Raw genomic sequence first — 19469 nt, 5'->3', positions numbered from 1 at the left:
TCAATAGTTAGCATACCTGAATTTACTGCTTTGATTATGTGATAAAAAAGGAAAAATTAAAACTATATAGAAAATATTAAGATTAAAGGATCTTGCAATTCATTTGAAAGACTTTGCACTCCAAGTTAAATTCATGAGAAACACATGTAAGACTGTAGGTTTCTCTGTGTGTTTATGTGCGTGTGTGTGAATGTGTGTGTGTGTTTGTGTGTGTGTTTGTGTGTGTGTATGTATGTATGTGTGTATGTGAAATTGCAGTAAATGAGTCACTGAGAGAAAATCTATAATATTTGTGGTTGATACTCACATGAATAATACATTTAGAACTCGAAGATCTATATTTGAAAGTAAAAAAAAAATGCCACAGGGAAAAATATTCTGAAATTACCTAATTAGATGGAAAGTGATATCCCTAAATCAAAAAGAGTTTTTCATGAACTTACCTACAGGAATTGCCTGTAAAATCAGTTTCTTCTTATCTGACAATAGTTATTTTAGCTTGTGCCTTTACCCCAAAATGATGGTGAGCTCATTTACTACACTTAGGAACTTTAATGAGGATTCTTCATCGGTGTAGAACAATGTATTACGAAACCTCTTTGTGGAAAATCTTTGCAGGTCTATGTTTTAAATAGAACCCAAGCTTTGAAAGACTTTCCCTAGCATTTTCCCAGGGGAAATCTCATACTCACTCTAAATATAGCCCTCATGTGACTCTTACGCTTCATCAAACTTAGATTTGACTTAGGATAGGAAAATGCAATAAAAAATGTTATTTAAAAACACAATGATGATGGTTAAAAATGTCTCTGTAAAGAGAGAACAACATTAATTTTTCTATGTATAATGTTGCAAATTGAACTAAAATGTGAATTCCAGTACTAAGTGATTATCACAAGTTAAATATATATGGCTAATGACAGCCAGGGTAGCATTGACATGTTTCCACTATGTGCATAACTCTGAACTTCTGTTTTTTTATAATTCAGGTGGGTCTCATTTTTCTCAGAATTTTATTTTTTGACATTCTGAAAATTGGATTGTGCAAATCTATGCATAGCTCTAAGTGATGAGAAATTAATAGAAGAGTAATTTATCATATGCAATAAAATTGCATATGCATCATAATTGAAATAGGATAAAGATAATTTCCTAGTTGTATTTTAACAATTATTAAAAATGCCCTCTAATTATATCAATCCATTGTTTGTCATAGGGGAGATATTACATAATCAGATATGTCTCTCGCCAGTACTGTTCCAATGCATAGGTGAACATAGAATGGTTAACACAGTGTCCAAGAGAACACAGTCTGAGAAATAACAATATGAGAGTTTAAGTTGTAGCTGAGAAAAAGTGATAATGCCTTGTTGTTTAAACTTTAGAACGTATTTATTACCATGGAGCAGATAGAGACAGAATGTGCTTAACTCCCATACCAACTATGCCACTGTTGCACCAATGGGTATATACTGCCTGACAAATTTATTTATTTATTTATTTTAGGGAATATGGCATTTAAATATTTAATTATTAAAAAACTTTTCATAACAAAAAAAGACAGGTTGGCTCCTAGCAGCAGTACTCTATTTCTTCCAAAGAAGACAGAAGACAGATGAACACAAAACAACATCCATCCACAATTCACTTCAACTGCCAAGTTCCAACCACTGGGAAAAACTGCCTTTCATCTAAACTGAAGATCTCCAGACAGTGGACAGAATTACCAGAATCAACAGCCTAGCTGCTCAGGTCAAGGTAGGCTTGTCTTCCTACAGAATCCTTAGCCCAAAGGATCTTCTGGTGCCTGGTAGACTCCTGTCTTGGCAATGTTTGGCAGTCATTTTTGCTTGTATCTTGCTTATATAGTTGGGCATAATGCATTTTGTCAGTAGTTGAGGCAGGGGCAGTTCTTTGCTCAAAGGCCAGTTTTGTCAATCAGAAAATAAGCTCCAAGAGGAGTGTCTTCAGTGCCTTACACTCTTTCAGGAATAGATCAGTACTGCCAGGAGCAATCATGTCTCACGATTTATCTATTTATGTGTATGTGGATATGCCTTTGTTCACATACAAGCCAGAGCTCACATGAACCATAAGAAACAGTAGTATACCTTGAGCTGGAGTTACATACAGCTATGAACCACTTGATGCTGGGAATTGAACCAGTTGTTTGTTGTTTGTAAGAACAGCAAGTTCTCTTTATCATTCAACCATCTCTCTAGACCCCAGAAAAGCAAATTTAAAAACTCAGATTAAAGTAAATGACAAACAACTAGAAAACATTAAACCAAAGTTAAATATTTGAAAAAAAATTTTGAATTTAAAGAATTTATGACCAGATATCACAATTAAGAGAAGATACTCAAGCTATGATTCACCATATAAGATTAATGTGGCAGTCTGCCTTCATCAGAGAAGCTTCTTATTGTAGTTTTCTGGGGAGGGATATAAGGGTCAGCGAACGTTAACACAGAAACATAGAGTTGGCTAACGTGCTACGAACAAGTGGCATTAGAATGCTCAGTCCTCTATGTAACACCCATATGTCTCTCTTCAAAGATCAGGGAGAAAGGCAGAAGAGAGGACACAAGAAGTGAAGAGAGAAGATTGGAAGCTGTTCAGCAAAGAGACTGGCATCTTCTGAACATAGCACAGCTGTTGCACTCACTAACTCACTGCAGCTGTGGTTATCTGCAGAAAACCTGCACAGAACTGACATCACCCACATAAAGGATGGTGGAAGGGGCCTCATGGAGGGACTATTGGAGGCCAGTGGTGTCTGCAGTGTGGGGGTTGTAAAGTATAAGTGATTAAATTTGAGTTATTGAAAATGCATCTGTCTTATATTGAGGAACAATATAAAAGCACTTCCTTTGGAATCATTTAACCAAAAGTAGGTCCAGAGCTGATTTCTCTACTGCCTGTTCTCTGAGTCTTCTGTCCTCTGTCTGTCTGTCATTTGAGCCTGATTCTGTGCCTGTGTAAAGGCTTTCTTGTGGCTGTCTGTCCCTGTTGAATGGACCGAGCAAATGCCATAACAGGCTGCCCAGTTTTCTGTCAGTGATCAGGCTTCAGTTGCAATTTCCTGAGAATGAGTAAGAAGTTTCTGATGAAAAGCCATGCATAAATAAAGATCTATCTATAACACTGCTAACAGCAAGGAGGAGGCCTGGTGCACACAGTACTAGAACAGGACAGTACTGAACTACCCTCTACAGCAGTTCAAGACAGGGCCTGGAAATTCCAGCCCCAAAATGGAAATCTGCAGCCTTGATTAACCCCTGACTAGCCCTAGCCAATTAAGTTGCACTAATGTGATTAAGACTGCTTAAGCCAATAATATCTAAAATTTCCCAACTTCCTCCAACACTCCCCTCAGTAAGGCTTAAAAAAAAAAGCTACAATCCTCTCAGGGTCATTGCCATCTTGCCTTTGGGAAGAATGATCAGGCCCCAGCATGCTGGTATAGTAATAAAAACAGACTCTTTGCTTTTTGCAGCGGATTTGGTCCCTTGGTGGTCTTGGGGAGACCCGATTCTGGGTACAACAACTGTGTCTGTGTGTCTACCCCTATGTGTACCAGTATGTTTATTCAGCCATGTATGCGAATGATGCCTATCTGTGTGTGATGTCATTGTCATATCTAATAAAGACTTCACTGTGTATTCATGAATGGCAGAGAATCAATTACGTGGCAAAGCAATTGGGCAGTTTACAGTACTTTTTAACAGAGTGTTACAAGGAATAAAGTCACTGACTCCAATTGATCCTAGCTCACCCAGAAAACAAAACATCATTGTTTACCAACCAATAACCAAAAGTGGTCACATTATGATTTATTATTGATTTTATGAAGTTACTTTCCACTTCTGTATTTGTTGGTTTTATCAAATGATACATGTATCTGGTCCGGAGGCTTGGGAAAGCACACAGTTTAAGATTTTCGATTAGGTTGTAAAAGTCATTTACAAGACAACTAAAAATGGTTCTTACAATGTTCTCTTAAAGCCAGGTTAAAAAGTTTGAGTATATAACAGACTAGAGGTCTTAAGTTTAGTTACTGAAAGGTGTTTTATTAACATAGGCTGTGAAGTCCAGCAAAAGCTCAATTTCTTAGAAATTAAGATATTTTCAAAATTTATTCAACTCACTACCTTTCAAATTCATAGTATGATGTAAGAAAAAAATTGTAACTATTTCTCAATCAGCATATAAAATGAACATGCTTTGATTGCCAAAATATAAGTATAATAAGATACAGGAAGATATCAACTTATAAAAATAGCTTTGCAAATAAATAATGTGGATAGAAATTTTAGCTTTTTAGCTTTTCTATGGATAATGAGTATAGTCAGTACAAAACAATTATAAACTCCACTTAAGATGTCATTAATGTTAGTCAACTTGAAATAAAGTATCCAACATTTTTTAAACTGTTGGATAAAGGAAAATAAATAGTCTCAACCAAGAAGTCTTCAGCTATGCTCATAGGAGGGCAATTAGAAGATGCATTTTGTACTTCTGTAGATCAAGACATTTTGATCATCTTGAGCAGTTGAGTAATCATTCTCCTCATTGCCACCTTCATGTCTTTATTCCTCAGTGTGTAAATGGCAGGGATCAGGATGGGCGTAATCATGAAGTCCAGAATGGCAAGAAACTTATCCAGAGGGAAAGTAGGAAATGGCCACATGTACACAATGATGCATGGTCCAAAGAACAAAATCACCACAGAGATGTGAGCAGAAAGAGTAGAGAGGGCCTTGGACAAGTCACCTGATGAATGTTTTCTTACAGTGAAAAGGATTACAATGTAGGAAATAATCAATAAGAAGAAGGTTCCTACAGAAATAAACCCACTGTTGGCAGTAACCATGAACTGCATTTTGTGGGGCTCTGCGCATGCCAGTTTGATGAACTGAGGAAGATCACAGTAAAAGCTATCTATCTTATTAGGACCACAAAAATTCAAATGAGCAACAAAAGCTAATTGGGCAACAGAATGCAGTAACCCAATAACCCAAGCACCAGACAAGAGCAAACGGCACGTCCATGGGCTCATGATGGTCAGGTAGTGGAGGGGCTTGCATATGGCCACATATCTGTCCCAGGCCATGGCTATCAGCAGTACCATCTCAGATCCCCCCAGGACATGAAGGACAAATATCTGGAAGACACAACCCTGAAATGAGATGGTATTGTGCCCAGAGGAGAGGTCAGAAATCATTTTTGGTACAGTTAAGGTGGAAAGACATAAATCAATAAATGAGAGGTTTCCCAAAAGAAAGTACATAGGGAAATGTAAATGTGGGTCAAAGGTCACTGTAAGCACAACAAGGGTGTTTCCCAGCACAATGGCTACGTAAAACACCATAGAGAAGGCAAGAAAGAAATGCTGTATTGGTCTAGATGTTGAAAGTCCCAGAAATACAAACTCAGACAACTCTGTGTAATTTGTTTTAAACATTTACTTTTCTTTCTTTCTTTTTTCTTTTCTTTTTTCTGTTACCTAAGGGACTGAAAACAAAGGATTTTTTTTTAAAAAAATTCATTATAAATAAATAGTTGAAAAAACAATTAAGAATATTTCTGAATGAATTAAAACCAAACAATTTTATAGTCATTAGAAAGTAATTTGAAAATTTCCTTAACTCATTTATCTGTTCAACTAATAGTTTGTAGTTATTTACTATAAGTCAAGACCTAAGTCAAAATCATGTGAAAAATAGATTATTAGTTTATCAGGATCTAAATACATTGCAACATGTACTGACAACACATTTAAGAAAGACAACAGTGTAGTACCCCAGGTATGTGACTTGTCATAGTGGTCATGACTCATTGATAATAGCCTTGTTACTACTCAAGAGAATGAGAGATAGTCTTTGGAACTAGTTCACACAAAGAATCCAAGACAGGAAGACGAATAGGCAAGAAGAGTGATGGAGATCAGAATGGAGGACAAGCCAGACATAATTTTGGATCTATGTTTAGAACTTTTTTCTGAAACCAACAATAAGTTTGTGAAGTTTAATAAGCAGTAGCTTCACCATAATTAATACTTTCAAATGGTCATATACAAAATTAGAAAGAACATCATATAATCTGTCATAGCACAGCGGAGAAATATATGGGGTTAGGGAGTGGATGAATTATTCATACCAAAATGTAACAAATAAAACGTGCAAGCCATATTTGCTTTCTATCATAATCATTAGTTGACCTCAATTGATGATTAACATATAAAACAGAAAAAGGGCTGCTGGGATGACTCACTAAGTAAGGTGCTAGCTGTGTATGCATGAGGACTTAGCACCTTAGGTGTTCAGATACTTAGCACCTGTTTAAAAGCTGAGTAAGTGGTACATACTCATATCAGTGAAGGGAACAGCATGTTCTGGGAGTACCAGCCTCCAGTTTACCTGGAATAGTAAGATCAAGATTCAGTGAGTCAGCATGTTGCAAAGCAAGGGGTAACTGAATATCTTACATCTGAATTCCACACTTTACAGAAACGAGCAAACTCTCCTTCAGCCTCTTTAGTACGGTCATTTTCATGTCATCACTCACTTCATACCTGGTTCCTTGCCTTAAGTTGCTCTAAGAATGAAATTACAACTTATTACAACTCAGAGCAACTTGAGGCAGTCAGGCTGGACACACTGTTCTTTATAAATATCTCATAAGTACCATAACCAAAGAAAAACAATGAGGTGGTGAGGCAAGGAGCCTGTGCTGTATGGGCACAAGTGGAGAAATTATATTCTAAATACCAGATGAAATAGAGCAGGACTGAACAGGTACACTAGAACACTGTGCTCAACTGGAGGAGACGTCTTTTGTAAAGGACCTCTAATCAAAATTCTAAAGGAATTAAATGCTATCTACAAATTTAAAATATTGATATTCTGGAATACAAAATATATACATATTCAGTATATTTTACTGTGTGGATGATTTGAAGAAAACAAGCTCTAACAGAGTTTTCGTAAAATGGTTTATTTCTTATCTTTCTTGTTTATAGCTTCCAAGTGTTTGCATTTTTTCACTGATGATATTGTACTCATAAGTATAAAAATATAGTCATCATTTATTCAGAATATAAACACTCATAATATTGCAACATGTTGCCAAGTAAGGTATCTGAATGGAAAAAACAGTACCACTTGCACATAAAACTCACAATGAGATCAACATACACAGTTAAGAAGTCAAATAGTTCTCTATATCCATCACCAGTCATAATCTTTCTGTTCTGCCAATCAGTATGGAGAGAAAAGGAGAGATTTGTAAAGGCAGAAGAGATGGATCAGCAAAAGAGCCTGAACATTTTAAGGCTTTAAATAAAAATCTCATTTTGTACCTTGTATATGTACTACAAATTGCTGTTTAATAGATTTTAAAATATAGTCATTATTACAAGACTGAATATTAAATATGTGACAAATATATTCACACAGAGACTATAGTCTAAAAGTGTAAAGAATGAATTATTAATTTTAATATAAGCATACAATGAAATATTATGACACATTAAAAATCACCAGAATAGGTTTACACAGGCAAGTCTAGAGAGATTTATACTTACCTAAAAAAACAAGAAAAAGTATAAAAACAGTAATATGACTATTTGTGAACATTTTAAACTTAAACATTCTTTAAGAAACACCAAATAACACCAGTAATGGTGAGGACTAAATGATAGAATTGTAAGTGGCTGTCCCTACATAAATTCTCTATTTCTGTGTTGTTTAAAAAATCTAAAAGAATCTTGTATCAACATTAACCAAAGGTGGAGTTGTAAATACAAAATACTAGATTCAGGAAGAACAGATCTATAAATTCAATAGAGTGGTTTCAAATTTATCCAAACTAGCATTTAATGTTACAATAAGTATTTAAAATTATTGAAAAATTATTTTCACCTAAATATATGTCACTCTACAAGAGTTTTCTCAACATCAGATTCATCAGCAATAAAAATCTCACATGTGGGAGCAGTTCATTGCTAGTTATTTTAACATTGATCAGCTGTTTGATTGATGCTAAAGGAGAAGAAATGAGGGAGAAGAGACATGGACCAAGAAAGATAACAGTAGACAAGGTAGAAAAAAAGCAAGTTAACACTATATAGGTTACAATGGAAGAAATTGGAGTAAAATTTAATGGCTCATTTTGTTGCTATGTTCAAACTGACCTACCAAGACTATGACAGAGGAACCAGGCTCAGACACACAACAAGCAAACTGAAAAAATCAAAGGTAGCACATGAATGAATATTTCCTGAGTCTTCTAATACCTATCTGCTGTTTGAAACCCCTAACAGCCTCCATGTTTAGATTTTCTATCTCTGGGTGAGATGGTCAAGTCCTTAGAATCAGTGTATTGGCCCTTTTCCTGCTTTCATCTTCTTTATCCTTTATAAGACTATTTTCAACATCTTGTTAACCTCCAATTTGTTCCAAAAATTGCAATGAAACATAGGGTTACGCAATACAACTTCTAAATTTGTTTTGGGAATCCCAGCATGAATGGATGCCCAATAAGTATATCTGAAAGAAAAATAGTATTGAAGATGGAACACTCTGCATGTTACAGAGATGTTGTGTATTAGCTGTACACGGAAAGTTACTGCTAATGCTGGTAGGGTATTAAAGTCTACTTACCAGGTGTCCTCAAATACTAGACAGCAGTTTTGCCACTATTACTTTATCGTTTAGAATGTGTCTTCCTTTTGGATATTGTGTGTTTAATACTTCTTACCAATGCTCTAACTAGCTACAAGCTGACAAAAGCATTTTGTGACCAACTGATGGTTGGTGACCTAAGTCTCCAGGTCATTTACCATGGGAATTGTACTTCAAAATCCCATTGCATCAAAGAGAAAAATACTAGTTGTTTTAGTAAGTATTTCATGAAAAAGTAAAGGAAACCAAAGTAAAATATTTTTAAAGAAAACCAACATTGATATTTTATTACACAGTACAATTTATATATCATTTTGACCAATGTTATTGAAAAACATGTAGCTACTAATTCATTGAGTCTGTTGTTTTGCTTTTTCTAATATTTTTATAGACATTTTCCCCTTACTTTTGTGATTATGATGTAATCTCATTACATAATTTCTCCCTTCACTTTCTTCCCTACGAATCACTCCACATACCCCTCCTTGATCACTTTCCAATCGAATTCAAAGCCTTTTCACACAGTGAATACTGTTACAATCATTCTTTTGTGTTATTCAATTTTTTTTCTTTTCTGTGCTCTACTTTGCCCTAGATTTCCTCAAGTACTTTAGGATACAACTCATGTACACAGCAATACTAACCACAAACTTCACAAACTAACATCTGTGTATGATCAACTTATACACTGTTAAGTTTATTTCCATCTCTCCTTTTTACCTGAATGATAACAACATCTTGTAGAGCCAAGTTTCCCTGTGTCCTCTCAGATAAAGTGCCACATAGAATCCTCCATTAGGAATATATGAAGTTAATTATATACACTTTGAGAGTATCTGAGCAAGAGATAGTGGAAAAGCATGACATCTTGAAGGAGCTCATGGTTACAGAATTTTTCTCAAGAGAATTATTTGTATTGGTCAGTGTGTCCAAAGAACTCTGAAACTCAGATACTATGGAGAAAGTGGAATTGTTTTGGTCTCCTTAAGCTATTTGGATCCGATAATTGATAATTACTCATTGCAATTACTTCTTTCTTTAAGGTAAATATCTTCTCAATATTAAACAGAAATAAACAAAGTATTAGAAATATCCTGGCCAAATGAGTTGGCTCAATAAAAATGGCACTTACTATCATGCTTGAGGACCTGAGTTCAATCTCTGCAGCTAACATGTGGAAGAAGAGAATGGACTAATAACAGTTGACTCTATCTCCACACAATATTTTTTTACAAAACTAATACTAATTATAAAAATTTTAAACAGCATAACTCATTGTTTTGGGCTGAATAAAATTTCTTTGTGTGTATTATCTATTCATTAGGTGATCTGTGACATATTCCTTTCTCTAGCTATTGTAAATAGAATAGCAAAAACATGAATATGCAAATATCCTTGCAGCAAAATATTGTCTGTGGTCATTCAAATAAAGTATTTCCCATATGCTCAAATGTTTGTATATTTGGTCCCCAGTTGGAGGCACTGTTTGAGTAGGTTTAGGAGCTATCCACTACCTGCTAAGTAAGTGACTGTGATGGGCTCTGAGGGTTCAAAGCCTCGCAGCACTCCCAGTGCGGTCCGTTTTGTGTTTACAACAAGGATGTAGTTATTAGTTCCTGTCATCATGCTTCTCCTCCGTCATCATGGATGCTTAGCTCTCTGTAACTATAAATCTAAATAAACTATTTCTTCTAGAAGTTGCTTTGGTCATGGTGTTTTATATCATTTAAATGGCAAAGCAAGTAAGACAGGGTCCTTTATGTATGTAGCCATGACTGGTATAGCTGGTAATATGATAACTTTATTTTAATGTTTTCTTCTCTTAATTTATGTTTTAAACTTTTAATACGATATATTTTAATCACATTCTTTCCCATAAATTCAACTTCTCCACACACCCCAGCCCTACTCTTCTAAATTTATATTCTCGTACTCTCTTTAAAAAAAAAACTAACAAAATCAAAAACAAATAAAAGTTTTCATAATCTCTTGGGTATATACCCAAGAGATGCCCGATCATATGACAAAAGCATTTGTTCAACTATGTTCATAGCAGTATTATTTGTAATAGCCAGAACCTGGAAAAAACCTAGATGTCCTTCAATGGAAGAATGGATGAAGAAAGTGTGGAATATATACACAGTAGAGTACTACGCTGCGGTAAAAAAAAATGACTTCTCGAATTTTGCATGCAAATGGATGGAAATAGAAAACACTATCCTGAGTGAGGTAACCCAGACCCAAAAAGATGAACATGGGATGTACTCACTCATTATTGGTTTCTAGCCATAAATAAGGGATACGGAGCCTACAATTGGTGAACCTAAAGAAGCTAAATAAGAAGGTGAACCCAAGGAAAAACATATAGTTATCCTCTTGCCTATGAGAAGTAGACAAAATTGTCGGGGAGGAAAGTGGGATCTTGGGGGTGGGGTGGGTTGGGGGTAAGGGGAGATGGGGAGAGAAAAGTAAGAAGGGGAGGATGGGGGGAACTTGGGGAAACAGGATGACTGGGATAAAGGAAGGCTGGATAGGGGAGCACGGAAGCACAATTCTTAGTTAAGGGAGCCACCTTAGGGCTGACAAGAGACTTGAACCTAGAGTGGCTCCCAGGAGCCCAAGGCATGTCTCCAGTTAGTTCCTTGGTCAGATGAGGATAGGGAACCTGAAACGACCCTATCCTATAGCAATACCGACGAATATCTTGCATATCACTATAGAACCTTCATCTGGTGATGGATGGAGATAGAGACAGAGACCCACACTGGAGCACTGGACTGAGCTCCCAAGGTCCCAATGAGGAGCAGAAGGAGGGAGAAGATGAGCAAGGAAGTCAGGACCATGAGGGGTGCACCCACCCACTGAGACAGTGGGGCTGATTTACTGGGAGATCACCAAAGCCAACTGGACTTGGACTGAATGAGCATTGGATCAAACTGGACCCTCTAAATGTAGCTGACAATTGGGGATGACTGAGAAACCAATGATAATGGCACTGGGATTTGTCTCTACTGCATGTACTGGCTTTCTGGGATCCTATTCTATAGCTCTCTGTAACTATAAATCTAAATAAACTATTTCTTCTAGAAGTTGCTTTGGTCATGGTGTTTTATCTCATATAAATGGCAAAGCAAGTAAGACAGGGTCCTTTATGTATGTAGCCATGACTGGTATAGCTGGTAATATGATAACTTTATTTTAATGTTTTCTTCTCTTACTTTATGTTTTAAACTTTTAATACGATATATTTTAATCACATTCTTTCCCATAAATTCAACTTCTCCACACACCCCAGCCCTACTCTTCTAAATTTATATTCTTACCCTATCTTTAAAAAAAACTAACAAAATAAAAAAAAATAAAAGTTTTCATAAACACCAAAACAAACAACAATTTTTTTTTCTGTTTTATGTTGAACAAGTATTTCTTGAGCATTTAGTCTTCCCTGGGGTCATATACCCAGTGTCAATCAGTGAAACTGATTTTCCCTGTCCCAACATTAATTGCAAATAGTTTCTTCAGGATAGAAACTTACGCCCATTTTAGCTTCTTCTTGAGAGGCTATTTTCTGGTTTGAATAGCCTGGTGGATATTGGGCTTGCAATTACAGTCTCTGACAGTTCATATGCCCAGCATCCATGCTGCTTCCTTAAAGTCATTCAACACCTTTGGCTCTTAGAGTCTTTTTATCTCCTCTTCCATATAGATCTCTAGCATGAGGGGAGAGCGGTACTACAGTCATCTCATTTAATGATAGGTGGTCTGAAGTCTCTCACCTGTCCAGCTGTGAGTCTCTGTGTTAACTACCCACTACTGCAAGAATTTTCTTGATGAGAGTTGAGTGATTCACTAATATATGGGTATAGTAATACATTATTTAAAGTCGTTTTGTTAGTAGAATAATTGTAGTATATTTTCTATAGCGTCTCTGGCCTCTGTAGTCTATGGGTCTTGACATAATCAGCAGTCTCAAATATGGGGTTCATATCATTGAATAGGTCTTGAATCCAATCACACTATGTTTCTTAGTTCCACGGCATTCGTGTCACTATTGCGCCAATGGGTATATCATGCAGATATGTTGCTATTGTAATTTAAAGGGTTTGTGGCAGGGTGAAATTGCAACTACTTTTTAAATCAGCATGGTGGTTTCTCAGAAAATTGGGAATCAACGTACCTCAGGATCCAGCAATACCATTATTGTGAATATACACAAGAGATACCCAATCATAATACAAAAGCCTTTGTTCAATAATGTTCATAACAGCATTATTTGTAATAGCCAGAACCTGGAAGCAACTTAGATGCCCTTCAATGGAAGAATGGATAAAGTATGGCAAATCTACTCATTAGAGTACTACTCAGCAGTAAAAAACAATGACATCTTGAATTTTGCATGCAAATGGATTGAAGTAGAAAACACTCTTCTGAGTGAGATAACCCAGACCCAAAAATATGATTATGGTATTTACTCACTCATTAGTGGATTCTAGCCATAAACAAAGGACATTGAGCCTATCATTCACGATCCTAGAGAACATAAAAAATAAGATGAACTTTCCCCACCCCAAAAAAATATAGAGATCCTCTTGGAAATTGGAAACAGACAAAATAGCCACACAAAAGTTGGGAGTATGGGGCTGGGGGATGGAAGAAGGAGAGATAGATGAGAGAAGGGAGAAGGAGGGATTTAGGCAGAGCTTGGGAGAATGGGATGGTTGAGATGGAGGAAGGACAGATATGGGAGCAGGGAAGAAGATATCTTAATTAAGGGAGGCATTGTGGGGTTGGCCAGAAGTTTGACTATAGAGGCGGTCCCAAATCCCATAGGGATGTCCCCAGCTAGGACCCTGAGTAGTGGAGGAGAGGGTGCCTGATCTGGCCTTGTGCATATGGCCAGTTCCATATAAATATCTTGAATATCACCCAAGAAACTTCATCTGGTGACAGATGGAGATAGAGACAGAGGCCCACATGGGAGCACTGGACTGAGCACCCAAGGTCCAGTTGAAGACCGGAGGGAGAAGATGAGCAAGCAAGTCAGGACCACCCACTGAGACCGTGTGCCTGAGCTAAGGGGAGCTCACCAAAGCCAGCTGGACATGAACTGAATGAGCATGGGATCAAACTGGACTCTCTAAATGTAGCTGACAATTGGGGATGACTGAGAAACCAATGATAATGGCACTGGGATTTGTCTCTACTGCATGTACTGGCTGTTTGGGATCCTAGTCTATTTGGATGCATACCTATCTAAACCTGGATAGAGGAGGGAGGGACTTGGACTTCCCACAGGACAAGGTACCCTGCTCTCTCTTAGGACTGGAGGGCAAGGGGAGAAGGGTAAGTAGGGAAGTGGGAGGGAAGTGGAGGAGAGGAGGAAGTGGAAATGTTCATTCCTATTATTTATAAAGTAATAAATAAATAAATAAATAAATAAATGTTTCTTCCATTTATTTATTCTTTTCTCATGCAATAAATCCCATTTCCAGCCTGCCCTACTCCAAAACATTAATCTAATTTGTCTCTTTCAATCCCAGGAGTAGGTATTGTGGTTAGAACCTGAAAGACCAGAGAAGCAGGGAGCAGCCACCAGTCGCTTTATATCTCTACCGTTCCTCCATTCAAAAGGAGATCCTCTCCCTGCTGGACCTTACTACTTCCTGTCTCATATCTGTCAGTAATCCTCCAAACCCCTAGGGTTAATTTAGATCTGCTATTGGTGAGCACCACCCTCTGAATTGAAGGAAGGTTCATTTGTGGGAACACAATCAAAATATCACACAACAATCTCCCAATGCTCCTTCCTCCCCTGCCTTCCCCCAGATCCACTACTCTGTTTCTATTCAACAATGAGCTTGCTTCCCAGGGAGATCATAACAAGATATCATAATGCGGAATAACAAGAAACAATAAAACTAGGCATAAACCCTCATAGCATGGCTGGAGACAAAAAAGGAGGGGTTAAAAGGATCCCCCAAAGAGGCAAAAGAGAAAGAGATACCCCCAACCCGACTTTTATGTGTCCCATAAAAACCTCAAGTTAAACAACCACAGCTTGTATGCACAGGGCTGGTGCAAACATTTCCGGGATCCATGGTTGTTGACTTATTCTCTGTGAGCCTGTGTGAGCCCTGCTGTGTTGATTCTATGGGTCTTGTGCTCCTGGTGTCCTCTGACTCCTACAGTCCTTCATCCTCTTCTTCTGCAAGTTTAGCAATCTGTACCAGGCTCTTGGTCTCTGCATTTGCTCCCATCATCTGCTGGAGAAAGCCTCCCTGGTGACAAATGGGTTAGACACCAACCTTTGCTTATAGCAGAATATTATTAAAAATCATTTTACTGACTTTTTCCCAGTTAAGTTTGATTCTTTCCAGATTTTGGAGCCATCCAGGTTCCAATTCATGGCCATCCAGGCAGTGTCATGAAGTGCTTTCTCTTGTGACTTAGGCCTCAGAATTGGATGGCCACTACCACTAGCTCTGATCCACCATTGTGCCAGGCAGGACAGGTTGTGGGTCTAAGGTTTTGTGGCTGGGTTAGTATCCCAGTATCACCACTAGGAGCCAAGCCAGGTGATAGAAGAAGGACAGTCAGGCTCCATATCATCCAAAATATTCATAAACTTTTGAAACTTTTCTTCTGAGAACTTTGTTTAGCTCCGTAGCCCATTTTTATTAACTTGTTTATTCATACAGATTTTAGTTCTGCATGTAGTCTAGATAGAAATATTCTGCCAGACATATATGTTGGGAAGATTTTCTCCCATGTAGTAGACTGCCTCTTCACTCAATTAACAATTTTATCTGCTGAACAGAAGCTTTTAAATTCCAAAAAGTTCATTTGCCGACTGTTGGCTTTATTTCTCGAGCAACCAGGGTACGATTTAGGAAGTCTGTCTCTTATTGTGGACTACTATAGGGGTTTGAATAGAAGTGCCTCTCATAGGCTCATGTATTTGAGCACTTGGTGTATTAGCAATGTTGTTTTGGAGGGTTATGGAACTCATAGAACACAAATTTTGCTGGGGAGCTGCATTTCCAAGGGGTCATGAAAGATTATAACTTCACTTCTAGTTCATTCTCTACTATCAGTGTGTGATTGGTAGCTAGATTAGCATGCTTCCTCCTACAACACCTGCTGCAATGCTTTCCTTTTCATTGTGGGCTTCCCCTTTGAAAACATAAGTCAATATAAACCCTTCCATTAGATGCTTTTGTTCATGGTATTTGTCACAGCAACAAAAGTACCTAATAAACATATGTACTTTCTCCACTGACAGTTTCAGAGTTTCAATACCATTTTAATACTTTCTGTTGTCTTACTGCTCTAGTTAAGAATCAAATCCTATTATTGAATAACAGCAGGATATCTATCTTCTGATTTTAAATAAAGTGTCACAAAACTTTTTCTTCATTTGCCATGTTGTTAGTTGTTGATTTATAGAGTATAGCTTTTATTGTCTTGAGATAGCTCCCTTCTAATGATAGCTCATTCATGACTGTAATCATGAAATCACAAACTGGATTAAAGGTTGTTTTTCTACATTTTCAGATGTGATCATGCAGTCTCTGACTTTGAGACTATTCATGTGATAAAACACATTTATTGACTTTAAGCATGTTAGACCACCCTTGTAAATATGAATGAAGCTAAATGAGTCCTAACAAATAATATTTGGTATTTCTTGAATTCTGCTTACAAGTATTTGAGGCACTTGCACATATAGAATACAAAGAAACATAATTAAAGAGAATAATTCTTGGAAAAGTAGAGCGAAAATATTCCTTTACCTGCAGACTTCAAAACAACATCCCCTCTGCTGTGTCTAAGAGCTTTCTTCAAGAAAATATTATTTCATATGAATTTAGATTTGTTACATTTTCACTATTTAAGTAAATGATATAGTGCCATGATTACTAAGTATAAGACAAAGTAGAATATATATAAATGTGACTAAACATACCAAAATTTTCAAGGAAATATTTTTCTTTAATACTGGTGAACAATGAACATTTATATGCAATTAAGAATGATCAGAGTGCAAGTGTTTAATTATTTTCTACACCCCACTATATGTTTAAATACTCTCATCATTGCCTTTTTCATTTCTTGATTCCTGAATGTGTAGATCACAGGGTTCAGAATGGGAGTGACAACTGCCTCAAATATGGACAGAAATTTATCCAAGTGTGTGAAAGAAGAAGGCCGTGTGTAGATGAACATCACAGGGCCAAAGAATAAGACCACCACAGTCACATGAGCTGAAAGTGTAGACAGGGCCTTAGAGGAGCCACTTGAAGAATGTTTCTGAACAGTAAATATGATGACAATATAGGAAATGATCAGTATGAAGAAGGAACCTACAGCCATGAATCCAGTGTTGACAGAGACCAGTAATTTCAGTCTGTATGTACTGAATGTATCTACACAGGCAAGTTTGATGAACCCAGGAAAGTCACAATAGAAGCTGTCCAAAACATTTGGTCCACAAAATGGTAAGTTTACTACAAAAGCCAATTGAATGAGAGAATGGATAAAGCCAGCCACCCAGGAGGCCACTGAAAACAAGATGCACATCTTTGGGCTCATAATGGTCAGATAATGGAGAGGTTTACATATGGCCACATATCTGTCAAAGGCCATGGCTATGAGTAAAATCACCTCCACACCATTAACGAAGTGAATGAAGAATATTTGGGTGATGCACCCTCTAAAAGTGATGACTTTATGCTTTCTCAACAGATCATAAATCATCTTGGGGGAAAAAACAGAAGAAACACCCAAGTCAATGAAGGAGAGGTTAGCCAACAGAAAGTACATAGGAGAGTGTAAGTGAGTGTCAGAAGCCACAGCGAACACGATGAGGGAGTTTCCTGTCATGCTTGCGACATAAAACATGGAAGAGAACACAAAAAGGAATAATTGGATGTCCCAAGATTTGGTGAGTCCCAGGAACACAAACTCTGTCACCACAGACTGATTCTTTCCTTCCATTGGCTCTGTTGGCAGTACTACCTGAAGTAGGAAATGGGAGAAACTGTAAATTATAATTTTATAAATAGAATAGGAGAATCTCCTCGTTATGAAAATCTATGTTACTGAAGCATTGAAACTGACTTTAATGTAAGTAGTGTGAGAGAAGGAAGTTCTATACACAATCAATAATCTGAAATTTATAAATTAGTTTGAATTATGACTTAACACCTGTAGCAAAAGTTTTTATCAAAACTCAAAAGACAATAAGGTTTGATGGGTTTTAAAAGGGGATATTAGGGCTTCGAGAGATGGCTCGTCAGTTAAGAGCACTTGCTATTATTTCAAAAGACCCTAGTTTTGTTCTTCACATCCATTCAAGTAGCTTAAAATAGCCCAGAGTTCTAGCTCCCAAAAGTCAAATGACACCTCTTGGTTTCCATAAATTTCCACAAACATGAAACATGAACTTAATCTCAAGGACACATACAAGTAATTTTTAAATGAACCTTTAAAAAGAGAATATTTTTACAAACTATTGATGACATTTAAATTAACACATTCATTAAAGAAAAACGTATGGAAAGTTTTCAAAAACTGAATTACAGTATAAATTTGCAGCACAGTATAGGTGTGCTTGTCTAACAATTTATTTCTTTATATTGGCTTTATCCTTAATACAAAAAGAGAAGTGGGCTGGGGTATAAAGTATAAAAAAAGAAGACAAGAGTAAAGATGCAAATGATTAAAAGAGAAATACCATATAATATAAAAATTCTCACCTTAAGGGTATATAAACAGAAGAATACATTATATGAATATGTTTCCTATTTTGTTGGACTATTACTCTTAAAAATTAATATTATGATGAACAACCTCTGTTCATTTAACATTTAGAGACACATGATTTATAAAGGCACATAAAAAATGTAAGAATCCTTTTATCATAATATTATGAAAAGATTTATATTGTTTGGTAGTATTATTTTATTTAGAGAAGGAACAGCATAGCAGACATCATCTTTTCTTTAGATTCAGGAACCTTGATTAATCAGCTATGTGCTGTCTACCATTAGAAAAGATGCTGAGCACTCAAACTTGAGGGGTTTTTTGTTAAACAAATTAAAATGGTTACTTCAGTGAAGTTATAGGAATGAAACACAGATCACATTCAGGCATTCAGTAAGGAGTGGGCAGGACAGAGTGAGGCAGCCATAAACACAATCATGTTAACAATAGGTAAGAGCTACATTTGTGGATGTTTAATTAATGCAAACATAACAATGCATTTTTTCCTCTTGCTCATAGCAGTGACCAATTCATGAGATTACTCAAAAACATTAATGAATATGAATAAGCAGAGGGCATCACACTACCATGACCAAATGTTTCAAAATGTACTACCCGTCTCCCATTAACGAATATATTACATTATTCACATCATTTCAACAAGAATACAACACAACATATCAAATGTGAAATTGGTGCATTTGCTCTCATAGAACATCATATATATGTTTAGTACTCAATAAAAATTGAATTCATTGGTTTATTTCTCAAACAGCAACCTCTATACAGCTCAATTTACATCTGTCTTCTCATTAGTGCATACCAAATTTAGACTCTGAAAACCTAGAAAATGAGGGAAAAATAAATACATATTTGATGAAATTTGAAAATTCTCTATTTATGTTTTTTAAAACTACAAAATAGACATGATTATATAATATTAAAGATTGGATAGAATTATGAAATGATAGAGAAAATAAACTGTAATCCTTTCTTTAAGCATTCTAACTCTGCCCT

The 19469-nt window shown here is 36.5% G+C and overlaps 2 protein-coding genes across 2 annotated transcripts; both read right to left on the bottom strand.

Moving 5' to 3' along the window:
• Positions 1-4528: 4528 nt before the first annotated feature.
• On the bottom strand, positions 4529-5467 carry LOC142845061 (olfactory receptor 4F6-like). Its single transcript, XM_075963823.1, has one exon. The coding sequence runs from the start codon at positions 5465-5467 to the stop codon at positions 4529-4531; it is 939 nt and encodes a 312-aa protein (XP_075819938.1).
• Positions 5468-16742: 11275 nt separating this feature from the next.
• LOC142845060 (olfactory receptor 4F3/4F16/4F29-like) lies at positions 16743-17684 on the bottom strand. The gene has a single exon (XM_075963822.1). The coding sequence runs from the start codon at positions 17682-17684 to the stop codon at positions 16743-16745; it is 942 nt and encodes a 313-aa protein (XP_075819937.1).
• Between the last annotated feature and the right edge of the window lie 1785 nt (positions 17685-19469).

This window comes from Microtus pennsylvanicus, chromosome 2 (genome assembly GCF_037038515.1).
Source record: "Microtus pennsylvanicus isolate mMicPen1 chromosome 2, mMicPen1.hap1, whole genome shotgun sequence".
Classification (NCBI taxonomy): domain Eukaryota; kingdom Metazoa; phylum Chordata; class Mammalia; order Rodentia; family Cricetidae; genus Microtus; species Microtus pennsylvanicus.
The sequence above is the reverse complement of the archived record's forward strand: the minus strand, read 5'-3'. Positions and strand labels throughout refer to the sequence as shown.

Excerpts from the sequence above, each read along its gene's own strand:
- LOC142845061 (XM_075963823.1), bottom strand. The coding sequence starts at position 5,467 with ATGTTTAAAACAAATTACACAGAGTTGTCTGAGTTTGTATTTCTGGGA.
- LOC142845060 (XM_075963822.1), bottom strand. The coding sequence starts at position 17,684 with ATGGAAGGAAAGAATCAGTCTGTGGTGACAGAGTTTGTGTTCCTGGGA.